Below are 13,912 nucleotides of genomic sequence, written 5' to 3'. Positions count from 1 at the left end.
TTTCTTGCTCCTTCTGGGTCATCTTTAAACAACCCTTTGGGTTTGTTTTAATGAAAATTTGCCCTCTCCACCCCCTAAGTTTGGAACCATATTTAAGCTGTACTGTTAGGGCATATTATGCTAACTTATATTTCCAACTCCTATAGCCACAGCTGAGGTCCCTTTTCTGGTCACCCTTGTTTCTGCAGACTTAGCCCCATGATAATTGGGCCCATAATCAGATCTCCTGATTTAAAGCAGGTCCCCCGAATTTTGGGCCCTTCTGGATTAGTGGTTAAAGGGAATGGCCCTATTCCCTGTGTGTAATTGATGCCTTCTTGGTTTGTATACTTAAAATCAGAGTTGTTTCTGAAATTTGTTTCTTTGTTTTCATGATAACTTGTGCCTTGCAGAACACAGATGAAATAAACACAGGTAAGGACAGCATCTCTCTTCCCAATGTGTATGATTTATTTAGGATCAGTGTTTACTGACTGCAGCTTCCAAACCCTTAAATTATAGCCTTTGGGTATACAAACAACCCATGAGCAAAAACCTGCTAATCACCCAGTTCTGTGGCTGGTGGTCTGAGGGAACAGCTCTTGGAGGCTCTTCTGTCTTTTCTCTGGGCCAGTCTTCTGTGTAAACTGAATTCAGCTTTTCTGTATCTTCCAGTTTATACTCAGCTGCTTAAGAGATCAGATAGTTCCTCTGTTGCTCAGCTCAAAAGCTCATTATGCTAAATGGAACAAAAAAGTCAGCCTTCAGGGAAAATCTCTTTTTAAAGGCATAACTCAAATTTGAAGCATAGACATAGCCTTCATGTATAATAATACATCACACAGATTACCATGTCAAATTAAGATGTCATTTAGTTATGTGTGTGTGTGTGCGCTTGCACCTACATGTGTATGCATGAGAAGTGTGGCTCTAAAACTTTAAAGTAGTTTTCTTCTGAATGTGAAATAAAGAACTGATTATAGTATTGGATTTTTCTTTTTAATATTTGAAATTACTCTGCTGTCAAGAGGCCTTCTTGTCATCTCTGGAGAGGGATGCAAAGGAACGAGCCAAGAGAAGAAGGGAAAACAGAGTCTTAGCAGACGGTAATTGTCAGCCTTCGCTTTTCAATAGCTGGGACGATTTGTGCTAGAACGAGTCTGTCTGCTGATGTTCAGGAACGTCAAGACTTCCAATGGGTGGGTTCGAGTGGGCCTCGGCGGTGAGACCTGGCAGAAACCATTGGGGGTGGTCTGCCCTCTGTCCCCATGCAGCGAACAGGGGCGGGGCATAGCCGTCAGCCACCTCCACAGTCCCGCCTCCTTGTAAAGCCTGTGTGTGGACTTGGCAGGTCAGATGGAGCAGCGCCAAACAGTACTCGGAAGGAGGGAGGGTGGGAGTGAGCTACTGCTGGCTAGCCAGAGGCACAGGCAAGTAAATAAATAAAAATGAAACAAGAAAACAAAGATGTGAGAAGGGAGAGGAGACATGAAAAGACAGGTGTGTGTGTGTGGCAGGGGGTACACATGACAGAATGCTTTAGGTATTGATTTTATACCACCCAGCGGCCTGTGAGCTGCAGACTGAAGGACACCACACTGGCTGGAAAACTAGTCGTCTGACCCTTTTTATGAAACACTGAATGCGCAGACTTGGTCTTTGTGGCAAGTATGGAGTGGTTCTCAGCCTTGTGGCAGAAACATTTACTTTTTATGAGAAGCTCCTTAGAAGACGGGGTGAATTTGGAGAAAAATCCTTAAAGGAGCCAGTCCTAAATATCTGCAGAGAGAAACAAGTGATGGGTCCCCTTTGGATTGATGAAAGCTCTCACCTTCAGAGTGGAGTTGGAAAATCGGGGGAATAAAGTCAAAGCATTTTCCAGTGTGTGGGAGAGCTCACCTGTATGACTCTTACTCTCTTAGCCCTCAAAGAAAAGGGGAATGAAGCGTTTGCCAGAGGCGATTACGAGACGGCCATCCTCTGCTACAGTGAGGGTTTGGAGAAGCTGAAGGACATGCAGGTTCTGTACACCAACCGAGCCCAGGTCAGTGAGCCACGCATGTCCACGGGGTTTTCTCAGCAACAGAGCCACTAATCTTGTGAAGTCTGAGAAAGATGAGCCTAGATGGTGCCTGTGGTGTGACAACAACTGGCTCTGGTTGGGGTAAGGGAGAAACTGACCTGTATGGAGCATTTGCCAATTTCCACAGTATAAATACTGTCACCATGATCCAGTTGCAAGCCACCAACTTAAAATCATGGAAGGAGGGCTTGGGAAGAGCTATGTGTGATCAGTTCTCTCCTTTGTATAAGTCAGCTCCAGGACATCGCTGATGGTAACCAGGCACTTTCCCATGTGGGTAAAGGAGAAAACCAGTGGCCTGGACTGACCCATGAGACCCTGGGATTCTGCCACTGCTGGATTGTCCAGCCTCCTGTTTAATAGTGGTCTAAACTCCGAGGGCTGCTCTCCTGTTGATTTCTAACTCATTATGTCCCTCTTTGATTAAGATTCGGTGACTGGGGTTGACTGGATAGCTGATGGGACTAGAGCCAATTTTGAGTTTCTGAAATCCCTAACACCTCAGTTTTACATCACAGATGCCCTCAGTTTCCTGGAATGCCAGGTGAAAACTGTCACCCAGATGTTTATTACCTGCTACTCAATGAAGGGACAAGGTTGATAGTTCTCAGTTGAAACAAAAATGTACCTGTGATCTTACTTGAAAAGTACTTGCGACTCTGTGTGGTAGAACTGTCTGTTGCTCAGGCCTGAAAACCTGGCAGGTTCATGGACGTGATTATCCGACGGTCAGTGTCTGGGAGCAGGGCCTGTGTGAGATGAACTGATGCCATGTCACTTACAAGAGGAAGAGCCCGCATCGGCTCCCTTCTGTAACTCAGGATTAAGGACGCCCTGCTGCGGTGTGCTGAGGAAGAGTGGTGAAAGCAGGAAGCAGGACCTCAGTAGTTCTTAAAATGGGGAAAAGCAAAAGAGCACAGGGAAGTTACAGGGTGTTGAATCCAAGCCGAGGGGGCCAAAGAGTTGGGCAAGCGGCAGTGATTTAATGATGAATACATCCAAGCACAGTATAACCGCATTAGCTCAGCGTTTAAGTCGGACTAGAGTTAGATGTCATTTTCCTAATTCCATTTGTGGAGAAAAACTGTTTCAAAGAAGCGATTGGTAAATAAAATGGGCAAAGGTTGATTTAGCAGCTTACACTATTACCCTAACAAGATCATACATTTTTTGAGGGTGAAAACTGCCGTATACTGTTTCCCCTAATGCTTTATTTATAACAGATGTTCAATAAGTCCTTGTTAAGTTACATAACACTGGAAGCACAATAAGTCCATTTAAGGGAATTAAGTTTCTGTTGACTGTTCAAAAGAAACATTTAAATGCAGACAATTAATATAATAACCATAGTTTCTTTTATTTATCACTAAATTTGGTCTCCCACTTACCTACTGATGCTTGTTCAGTCTTGTACTCTGAAGTTATTTGAAACAATAAAATTGAATTGCTTTTAAAATGTTATGTAATTCAGACATATCTAATTCAGATGGTCTATACCCTGATCCATCTAAATTAGTTGCATTTTTACTGTACTCAAGTTTAAATAGCACTTTGATTAGCTCTGGAGGATCACATTAAGACTGTAGATAAAAATAAGTAAATGCAAAGAAAGCTTTGGTGAAAATTCCTCCCAGCTTCCCAGAGAGAAAGCTCACTTGGAGACAAATAAGTGCAAAATGTGCTGCCTGGCGTTAGGAATCATCGGAATCATTGACTGTTTTTAAAATGCCTCCTGTTTGCACGCAGTGTTAGAAAACACTTAATAAGGGCCCCGTGAATCAAGTGTTTCTGCTTGCTAGAGAGCAACCTACCCTTTCATCGGTTTGTTTTTCTCCTGGAGCTAATGTTATGATCAATAGATTGCTGGTGTAATTTAGATAAATCACTTGGAAAAAGTAGTTCTTAAAATGTGGACAAGCAAAAGACAATGGAGAAGTTATAGAGTGTTAATTCCAAGCTTTAAAAAGAACAAAAGAAAGGAAAAAATAAAAGGCTGTAGAGAAATTATTGATGCCCATGTAGACCTTTTCAGAGTCTGTATGTTTCCTGCATAGCAATGTCATGAAATCATGGCTACAGTTGTCTAGAAGGATGCTGGTTTCTTCCTCACATCCTCTGATTTTCAAATGCAACCCCAAAGCCTGGAGGAAAGGATGGTGCCATATAGAACAGAAAGCTCAGAGCCAGAGTCGTCATCTTCAATTAGGACAGAATCCAAGTTAATGAAAGCACCACACAGCAGCTTCCTTTCTATACATGCAAAGAGCTGCACTGCAGGAGCTCATTAGCTGGCTGTTGCCGGCTCCCTCCTCACTTTGGCTGAATGTTGGCTTTCCCCGTGAGTTATGACACTGACCATGTAGTCACCTCATCAGCTTTATTGTTAAGAATGTCACAGTGCCCTGGTGCAAACCTACATGGAGTGTTGGCTCTACTAGTGGTGTCCCATGGGACTCTGCAAAGCCACTTGTCCTCCTGGTGCCTGGTTTTCCTGTCTTATAACAGGGTGATCATCGCTGCTTTTTAGGGAACATTCCAGAAGAAGAGTGCTTAAAGTCGACTGAGTGCAACTTGAGAATTCTTGGACCACCTGTTGTGTCCAGTAATTCATACAGAGGGCACTGTAGCCATTGTCTGGCTGTTCAAGAGCATTTCACTTGTTTACATGCCACTAGCTCTTTGAAACTGTAGGTGAACTAACTTCAGTTTAGTTTGAGTGGATCACAGAATTCTCAGTCAATTCTTGACTTTCCCAATTTCCCCCAATTCTGGGGAATCCTAAGGGCTCATGGGGAGGGTCTAACTCCTAAGTGTCTGCCCATTTCCTGTACCTCTTCTGTCTTGCTGTGCTCATGAGGAAAGATGAACTTTGCTTTATCTTCTGGTAACAGCCTTCTTGAAATATAATTGACACACGGTTCACCTTGAAGTGTACAATTTAGTGGTTTTTAGTCTATTCACAGAGTTGTGCAACTGTCACCACAGTCAATTTTAGAACATTTTCATTACCCCGAAAAGAAACCCTTTAAGCACCTCAGCCTCCCACCCTCACGCCTTTTCCCCCCACCCCAGCCCTAGGCAACCACTAATCTACAGTAAGCCCAGCTTCTGCAGCTTTAAGCAAAACGGCGCATAAGGAAACCAGTTTCACCAGAGGCTAGTTGATGTAAATGAGTTAAGTTCCTACAGCATCTCACCAACATAATAACTAAAAAACATGGAACAAAACTATGTTATTTGAGGACTTGCTGTACTTTCTATACATCTAACTCTGGGAATTTCATGTAAGTGAAATCATAATATTTTACCTATTGTGCCTGGCTTCTTTTATTTCACAGACTGTTTTCAAGGTCCATCCATGTTGTAATATGGATCAGTACTTCTTTCCTTTCCATTGCTGACTAATATACCATTGTGTGGATAGACCCCACTTTATTTATCCGTTCATCAGTCGATGGGCATTTACATTGTTTCTGCTTTGTGACAGTTGTGACTAATGCTGCCGTGAACATACGTGTGGCAGTCCTCTTGGGAGGACAGGAGCGGCACTGCTGGATCATAGGTTACTGTAGGTGCCCTCTTTTGAGGACCTGCTAGACTGTCTTCCAGCGTGCTTACCTCATTCCCACGGCTTCCATTCCCACGCTGTGAGGTTTCCGATTTGTTGACATTCTTGCCAACTCTTACTATCTTTTCTATTGCTTTTATCCTTTGGTTTCCTTCTGGAATAGTCACAGGGGGGCAGGCTCCAGAAGCTAGCTCTTCCCTTGTAGACGTGTTTGGTGTGCTGCGTGTTATCTTTTGCCTCCCCAGACCCTTCCCTGCCCTGCTCTGTACCCTGAGAATTGACCTCTGTGGACTGGCCCCTTGACTTTCCTGCTTTGTAGCTTCCATCTGGGCTCATTCCTGTTGGTTTCCCTAAGCCCTGCCCTCACCTTTTAATAAACTCTCTTCCTTATCACCTGAGTGTCCGTATGTTTCCTGCTGGGACCCTGACTTGCGGGGAGGGACCAGTTACTTCTCATCACCATTGGACTGCGCTTTCTGTGTTTGCTAAGACTGCTTGCTACAGAGCTGTATGTGGACAGCAGCCATTTGTGTCATTACAGGCTTATATAAAACTCGGGGACTACCAGAAGGCATTAGTGGACTGCGACTGGGCTCTGAAGGTAAGATGTTTCCTTTTCCGCATGATGGAGTTGGGTTGGCTTGGGCCAGATGCTTCAGTCCTGAAGTGGATAGAGGGGACCTGCCAGTGCATCTTGGTAGGGAAAGGTATAGGCGCTGCAATCAGAGCCTCAGTTTCCTCGTCTGTGGTAGGAAAGGGTATAGGCACTGCAGTCAGAGCCTCAGTTTCCTCATCTGTAAAATGGCTGGAATAGAATTGTCTTGAGGGTTGTGATGATATACATAAAATACCTGCCTCTTGGTAAGCACTCCAAAGAAGCTGCTGTTCATTTGGTTTTCCAAGGTCGACTGTGCAGCGGCACCTCCTCCGCTATTGTGTCATCGGACGCTTGCTTCCTGTGACAGTGGTCATGCCTCCTCCTCTTTCTGGAGCCAGTGGGATCTTGTTTCTGCAGTGTCATTCTTCCCACCAGCCTGTGCTTTTCTCTCCAGCTCTAAGAACTTGGAAATGAATTTTAGCACCCCCTGTTTGTAGCGGATTAATCAGAAGAAAGAATTCCTGTTGTTCAGCCTGGCAGACAGCATAATACTGTGCTTGGTGTTTCCTCCGAAATCTACCAAAATAGACAATTGAAGGTGGGAGAAATAAGCACTGTTGGGGGAAATATTAGAAGAGTATTTAAAAGAGAAATGTCGCAATCACTTCTTAGGGACATTATTTCAGATGAGTAAATAGTTAAACAGCCCTTAGTCCATAATCCTCTAGGTTACACTGTCATAGGGGCTTTGACTGAACAACCCACGTCCATGCTTCTCTTACTTCCTCGCCCAAGTGCTGCTGACAGAAGGAACATGAGCCCCTGGAGGGCCTAGAAGCAGAGAGCATGACATTTCTTTTTAGACATGTGTTTTATCTTTAAAATCCTTGTGAATTTTGTATTGCACTCCATAAAATTTATGTTTGTCTTAATATATTCATATTGTTTTAAATAACATAATCAAGCACAATTGCAGTGCCAGGAGAATGTGCCAGATTTATCTTGTGACTTGATTCCCCAAACAGTACCCCCACCCCAGCCAAATGAGCACGTGGCCCAAACAGGAGCACCCTGTGACCTCAGCACACTGGCCATGCCCACTTCCTTAGTTTCTACTGAGAGGGTAAGCCAGGGAGCAGGAGTGAGTGAGAAGTTCACTTTCACTAAATAGCGGTTTATAAAACACCAGGGTCCTCCAAAGCTGCCACCTGGTGGGCTTAACTTCTTTATCCCCTAGAACATGTGGTGGCAGATCTCCTCCCATCACATGGTTACAGTCTTTAAGCTACAGGAATGGCCCAGAGCTGAAGACATCCCCAGAGCTGAAGACATTGGGGCCTCACAGATGCAGCACAGGTCCACTAGCCTGCTCCATCACTCTGCGGGGTCGTTGATTTCTTTTTTCTACAATCACCATCATTCTGTAAGAGAAGAGGGAGGCAAGGACGTTTTCCTCAGTTGTCCTAACAATAACAGCAAAACCGCCATTCGCTGCTTACTGGCCTTAAGCTGTCTCATTTGGGCCTCGCGTCATTCTGTTCTGCTGTGTTCAGTCCCACTGTGGTCCATAGCTTCCTGGCATGGAAACCTGCCCTCGGAGATAATGAAGTGACTTGTGCAGGCCCGCGCAGCGAATGTTGGTCTAATATCACTGGTGCTCTGAACTATCTACTAAAACACCTCCCCATGAGAACCTTGAACCCCACAGTGCCTGGCTGGGGGTCTCACTCCAGTCTGTGCAAGAAATGAAATCACCTTTTGGGGCTTTGAGTGCTGTCTTTTCTGATCTGAAAAGGACCAGAGCGGTAGCCACACTGTCGCTCAGGGTAGCACACTGGTCTGTTCCCAAATGTTAATTGAAACACAGTGTAATTAATAGTGAGACCCAGGCAACGCAGGCCCCACAGAGCTGACATTAGAAAGTGCTGACGCTCAGCAGCCAGTCTCGTTAAAGGCCCAGCGAGGCTCCCAGTTGAAGAGGTTTGGGTAAACACTTGGAGGGATGGAAAAATGTAAAGGAGCTCTAAGAACCAACAGGCGAGCTCTGCGTCAAAGCTGTGAGCTAAGAAGTCTCACTCTCTTTAAAGTAACGTACGAATGGTGAAGGGCGTGCACTTGTTAGTGTTAGTGTCTTCACGCCAGCTTCGTGGTCCTGACACTGAACTGGCAGGGACAAGCCCAGGTGATGGCATTTCAACACTGCGGCTCCTCGTCAGGAAGGTCAGCAGCGAAGCTGGTTTAATTCGGGTCAGACCGTTGCTCTCTCGCCGAGCTCTGCCTCCACGATAACACACGGCTCCCTCCCAAGCAGGCTTCCTTTCCGAGGACATGGGGTCTCCTGAGAACCCTCGTGAGGTGTACACAGGATCAAAGCAGAAGAGGGAGACAGTCCGTTAGCAGCCTGTTGCCTCGGTGTCTGAGGAAGGTAGTCGCAGCGACATCCCTTCCCCGTGGCCCGCGGCGGGCGTGGACCGGGCTCTGTGGACACGTGGCTCTCAGGAGCGGCAGTGCTGCCTTTCCTCCTTTTCCCTTGACCACGCCTGTCCCACTCCGCAACCCCCCCCTTCGTGGATCTTCCAGGGCCCCGTCCTCAGCTCCCTGCCTTTCTTCTCTCTGCAGTTTCTCCCTCAGAGCTCTCGTTTCCTCTCACAGGTTCAGCTCTCATCTCTGCAGTGGCTCTCGGACCTGCTTCCCCTGTGTCCGCCTCCCCGGGCTCCAGGGCTGCGTGTCTGCGCCTCCTGCCAGTCCCCACCTGCTTGTCTGAGCAGCATCTGAAACAACGTCATCTTCCGCTCAGCCTGCCCTCACTGCCTCTCTGCTAATGGCACACGACGGCTTCCAGGCATCTGCGCCCACGCTTTTCACTCAACACCCTCTTACCCCGTTACCATTCATGGTTAGTGGTGCTGGCTGCTCAATTCTTTCTTTTTTATTTTTTTAAAAAATATTTTTTTATTGATTTGAGAGAGAGAGAGGGAGAGGGAGATAGAAACATAAATCATGAGAGAGCCATTGATCGGCCGCCTCCTGCACGCCCCCTGCTGGGGACTGAGCCCGAAACCCAGGCAGTGCCCTGACCGGGAATCAAACCGCGATCTCTTGGATCCTAATCAAACTGCTGAGCCATGCCCGCCAGGCTCAATTCTTTCTTTGACAAAGCTCTAGTATCTGCACCCTCCTTTCACTCACACCGTCACTAGGACGTCAGATGTTAGTCCCTTATTCTAAGTGATCGTTTGGGTCTCCTCCTATCTCCCTGCCTTTCCTTCTGGTCAGTTCTGCACACTGCCTCCAGACCAACCTTCCTACACATGGCCACTGATCACTCATCCTCAAGGCCTCCACGTGGAGACACTGTCTCCCTCACCCCTCCCAGCCTGGTCTTCCCACCGCCCAGCACCTGCTCCTTGGACTGGACTGTCCACTGAGGCACCTGTAGTCTGACCTCTGGACCCTGCTCAGCCCATTCTCCCTTCTTCCTTCGCCTCTCAGTATTATTCAAGGTCCAGCCCAGACCCGTCCTCCTTTGCATGCCCTTCATTAGACTGTATTTCTTCAGAGTGCATTTCCTTCTACTGAGCTGCTGTAGCCCTTTTCTGAAGGAGATTTGGTGTAATTTTTAAGGCTTTGGGGCCTGGAATCAAATGGGCAGATTTTAAATCCCAGCTGTTCCACTTAGCATCTGTGTGACCTTGAACCTCTCCACCCCTCAGCTTCCTCATCTGTAAAATGGGGATGATAAACATACGTCTTAAAGCTGTTGTAAGGCTTATATGAAATAATGTATATGAACCATATGGGAAGGACTGACACTAATGCACTATTAGCACTATTATTACTGCCATTCCCTTAGCAACAAGTCAGGAAACGATATTCATGAAAATTCATGCACCTACGAAGGGCTTTCCAATAACAATTATTGTTGCCTCTTCTATTGTTACTTCATTTTTCTTTACATTTTCTCTTTTGTCCTGAAATGTATTGCTATTGTAACTGCAGCAGCCGCTGGGGATACTATATTACTGGCACTGTGCTAGTGTTTGACGAGCATTTCCTCCTCACAGCTAGAGAGAGGATCCAGCTAGAGAGAGAGAGAGATGGGGGGAGGGAGGTAAAAAGAGAGAAAAAGAGAGAATAATTATCTTTACTTCCCACGTGGGGATAGTGGGCATCAGAAAACTCAGGGCCTGGCCCATATCCCACTCCTGGTGAGAGCCACACCAGGGGTTCGCCCAGGGCTTTTTAGACTCCTGAGCCTCACTCTTAACCTCTTTAAATCTAAACCCTGAAGGGCATCTGACCTGGCCCAGTGCCTTGCACATGAAAGGGATTCAATTACTTAATTGGATGTTTTGAATTATAGTTTATGTCTGAGCCAGCCATTCCCTCTGGGGTTGTAATGACTAGGAGCAGGCTGGTGCAGGGCCCCGTGCAGGAGGGCCCAGCCTCAAGTCTCAGTCCTGCCTTTCGAAAGGGGCATCCCTCCTGACCTTAAACGATAAGAGGATAAGCTCCCAGTATATGTGTTGTGGTTTATTTCAGGGGAGGAACCTCCCAGGCTGATGTAATGGTGACCTCAGCTGTTTGCCCAGAATAAATGGTCCTCTCGTCTAACCATCCAGTGGTTCTCAGTCCTGGTTGCATATTTACATCACCTGGAGAGTTAAAAAAACATTGATGCCTGGGCCCCACCTCAAAGTACAGTTTCATTGGTGTGGGGTTCAGCCTGGCCATCAGCATTTTCATAAGAATCTCAGGTTGTCTATGTTCTGCCAAGGTCAGGAGCTCTTCCAAACTAAGGGTTTCTGGTTTCTTTCCTGACTGAGTGTCATTAAGTGGAAATGCAAACTGATAGGTACTGATAATCAACTTGATAGAGAGCTTTCTCCTGTATCCAGTCTCCTTGCAGGCGTCCATTAGTTTGGTGTCAGATGCGTGGGAAAGTTTTAGTTGTCAACTCTGGGAGCTGTCCTGAGAACAAAGCTCGGCCTTAACCTCCATGAGCTAGACAGTTAAGGGATCCTGATGACTCCAAATCTTCTGAAACCTCTGGTTTATCCTTCTTTTTCATGCAGTGTGATGAAAAATGCACAAAGGCCTATTTCCACATGGGGAAAGCCCACCTGGCTCTGAAGAACTACAGCATGGTAAGTTCCTAAAAGGATGCGAGGGCACATTTGATCACCACACTGCTTCCAGTCGTCTCGAGGAGAACCTTGTGCCTCCAAGTCAGTCAGACATTAATCCACCTCTTAGTATTTTCCAGGGTAAATCTTAAGCTCTTAGAGTTGGGGAGGATGTTGAAGGTCATCTAGGGCAGTGCCCCCTGCTGTAGGAACCCCTCTGCAATATCTCCACCAGTGTTCAGTCAGCCCTGGGGGAAGCGCCTCTGGAGAGAAAGGTGAAGCAAAGAGATGAAAACAAAATGTGCTTGTAACCTCATTACCCAAAAGTCATCCTGCAGGTGTATCTTCACACTAAGGTATTATATATCATTAACAGCAGCTTTATTTACATACCAGTTTATGGGAAATATACAATTCCCTGGTTTTTAGTATATCCACAGAGCTGTGAAACCATCACTACAATCAAGTTTAGGATATTTTTGTCACTTCCCCCCAAAACCCTATACCCATTAGCAGTCACCCCCTTTCCCTCTGCCTCCACCTTGTCCCTAGACAACCACTAATCTGCTCCTGTCTCTGTACATTTGCCTATTCTAGACTTTTCATTGAAATAGAATTATACAGTATATGGTCTTTTGTGACTGGCCTCTTTCACTTAGCGTAATGTTTGCAAGGTTCATCCAAGTTGTGCTGTCAGTACTTCATTCCTCCCACTGCTGAATAGTATTCCACTGTATGGAGAGACCACATTGCATGTATCCATCAGCTCATGAGCATTTGGGTTGTTTCCACTTGGGCTGTTGTGAGCATCCATGTACAAGTTTTTGTGTGACATTTGTTTACGACCCTCCTGATTGTAAACAATACCTAGGAGTGGAGCTGCTGAGTCACATGACAACTCTGTTTAACCTTTGGAGGAACTGCCCAGGTGTTTTCCCAAATGGCTGCACCATCTTACATTTCCACTAGCAGTGTATGGTTCAATTTCTCCACATCCTAGAGAAATGGCAATACGGGTTATTATCTGTCTTTTTGATGACAGCCATCCTAGTGGGTGTAAAGTGGTATCTCAGTGCTGTTTTGATTTGCATTTCCCTGATTGCTAATGATGTTGAACATTTTTTCATGTACTTATTGGCTATCTGCATATCTTCCTTGGAGAAATGTCTCTTCAGATTCTTTGCCATATTTGTACTATAGGTACACGTTCCTTATCCAATAAACGATTGGCATATATTTCTACTATTTGTGTTGTCATTTCACTTTCTTGATGGTGTCTTTTGTAGTACAAAAATTTTAAATATTGATGAAGTCCACATTACCTATATTTTTCTTTTGTGGCTCATGCATTTGGTGTCATTGCCTAATCTAAGATTTATTCCTATTTTTGTTTTTTTTAAGTTTTTGGTGTTAGCTGTCAAAGTTAGAACTCTGACCCACTTTGAGTTAATTTTTGTATATGATATGACGAAGGAATCCAGCTTCACCCTTTTACATGTGGATATCCAGTCATCCAGCACCATTTCTTGAAAAGAGTGTTCTGTCTCCCACTGAATGATTTTGGCACCCTTGTCAAGAAACAATTGATCATAAATACATGGGTTTATTTCTGGACCCTCAATTTTGTTCCGTTGATCTACGTGTCTGTTTTTAAGTCTATACCACATTGTCTTGAGTACTATAGCTTTGTAGTAAATTTTGGAATTGGGAAACAGTCTTCTAACTTTGCCTTTTAAGGATTATTTTAGCTATTCTGGGTCTCTTGATTACCAACACATTCCAGAATCAGTTTGTCAATTTCCGCAAAGAAGTCAGATGGAATTTTGATGGAGACTGCATTGAATCTGTAGATCAATTTAGACAGTTTTGCCATCTTAACAATATTAAGTCTTTCAATCCATGAACATGGAATGTCTTTCCATTTACAAGATATTAGATTTTTAAAAAGAAATTGTCTCCTATTGTAATAATTTAAAAAATTATTTTCTTTGTTGGGTTTTAATTCTAAAAGTAAGAGTCTTATTTGTAATAAGGTCAATAATAGAGAAGGAAAAAAATGTTAATCTCCGCCTGTCTACCAAATCCTGTTCACTCATTTATTCATTCAATTATTTTACTCAGCAAATATGCATTGTATGCTTTCTGTGTTCCAGGCACTGTCCTAGCCACAGGAATGCAGCAATGACGAAAACAAAATTCCTTGACTTAATTAACTCATATTTTTCAGACAGGGGTGGCCAGGAGATAGAAACCAAATAGGTATATGTGTGGTATGTTGGGTAGTGATAATGTTATTGACAAAAACTAAACCAGGAAGCAGAGAAGGTGTAGAGTGGTCAGGGAGGACCTCTCTAAAGGAAAGGAAGTACTGGAGTAAAGAACACGTGGATATATAATGGAGGAGTGGTCCAGGTGAAGAGAGAGCTAGAATGGAGCAAACAAGGAGGATACTGATAAGAGATGAGGTCAGGCAGGTGATGGGGTATGTCAGGGACTGATCCCCTATGACCTTGCAGGCTTTGGGAGGACCTTGGATTTTACTTTGAGTGAGCTGGGAG

The 13,912-nt window shown here is 45.0% G+C and overlaps 1 protein-coding gene across 6 annotated transcripts in view; it reads left to right on the top strand.

The window, feature by feature from the left end:
* Positions 1-13,912, top strand: part of TTC12 (tetratricopeptide repeat domain 12) — a 44,231-nt gene that overhangs the window by 9,207 nt on the left and 21,112 nt on the right. For 4 of the 6 annotated variants that reach the window (XR_014000065.1, XM_081155221.1, XM_081155220.1 and 1 more), the window contains exons 4-8: positions 393-414; positions 1,008-1,085; positions 1,902-2,023; positions 6,172-6,231; positions 11,304-11,375. Coding sequence is in view for 5 of the 6 variants with exons in the window: in XM_081155221.1 (XP_081011347.1) it covers positions 393-414; positions 1,008-1,085; positions 1,902-2,023; positions 6,172-6,231; positions 11,304-11,375 (354 nt within the window). In the remaining variant the exon portion in view is untranslated. The remainder of the gene's footprint in view (positions 1-392; positions 415-1,007; positions 1,086-1,901; positions 2,024-6,171; positions 6,232-11,303; positions 11,376-13,912) is intronic. The other 2 variants (XM_081155222.1, XM_081155219.1) reach the window with 2 other exon arrangements.

The sequence above is a fragment of the Miniopterus schreibersii genome (genome assembly GCF_964146895.1).
Source record: "Miniopterus schreibersii genome assembly, chromosome: 12".
NCBI classification, from domain to species: domain Eukaryota; kingdom Metazoa; phylum Chordata; class Mammalia; order Chiroptera; family Miniopteridae; genus Miniopterus; species Miniopterus schreibersii.
The sequence above is the reverse complement of the archived record's forward strand: the minus strand, read 5'-3'. Positions and strand labels throughout refer to the sequence as shown.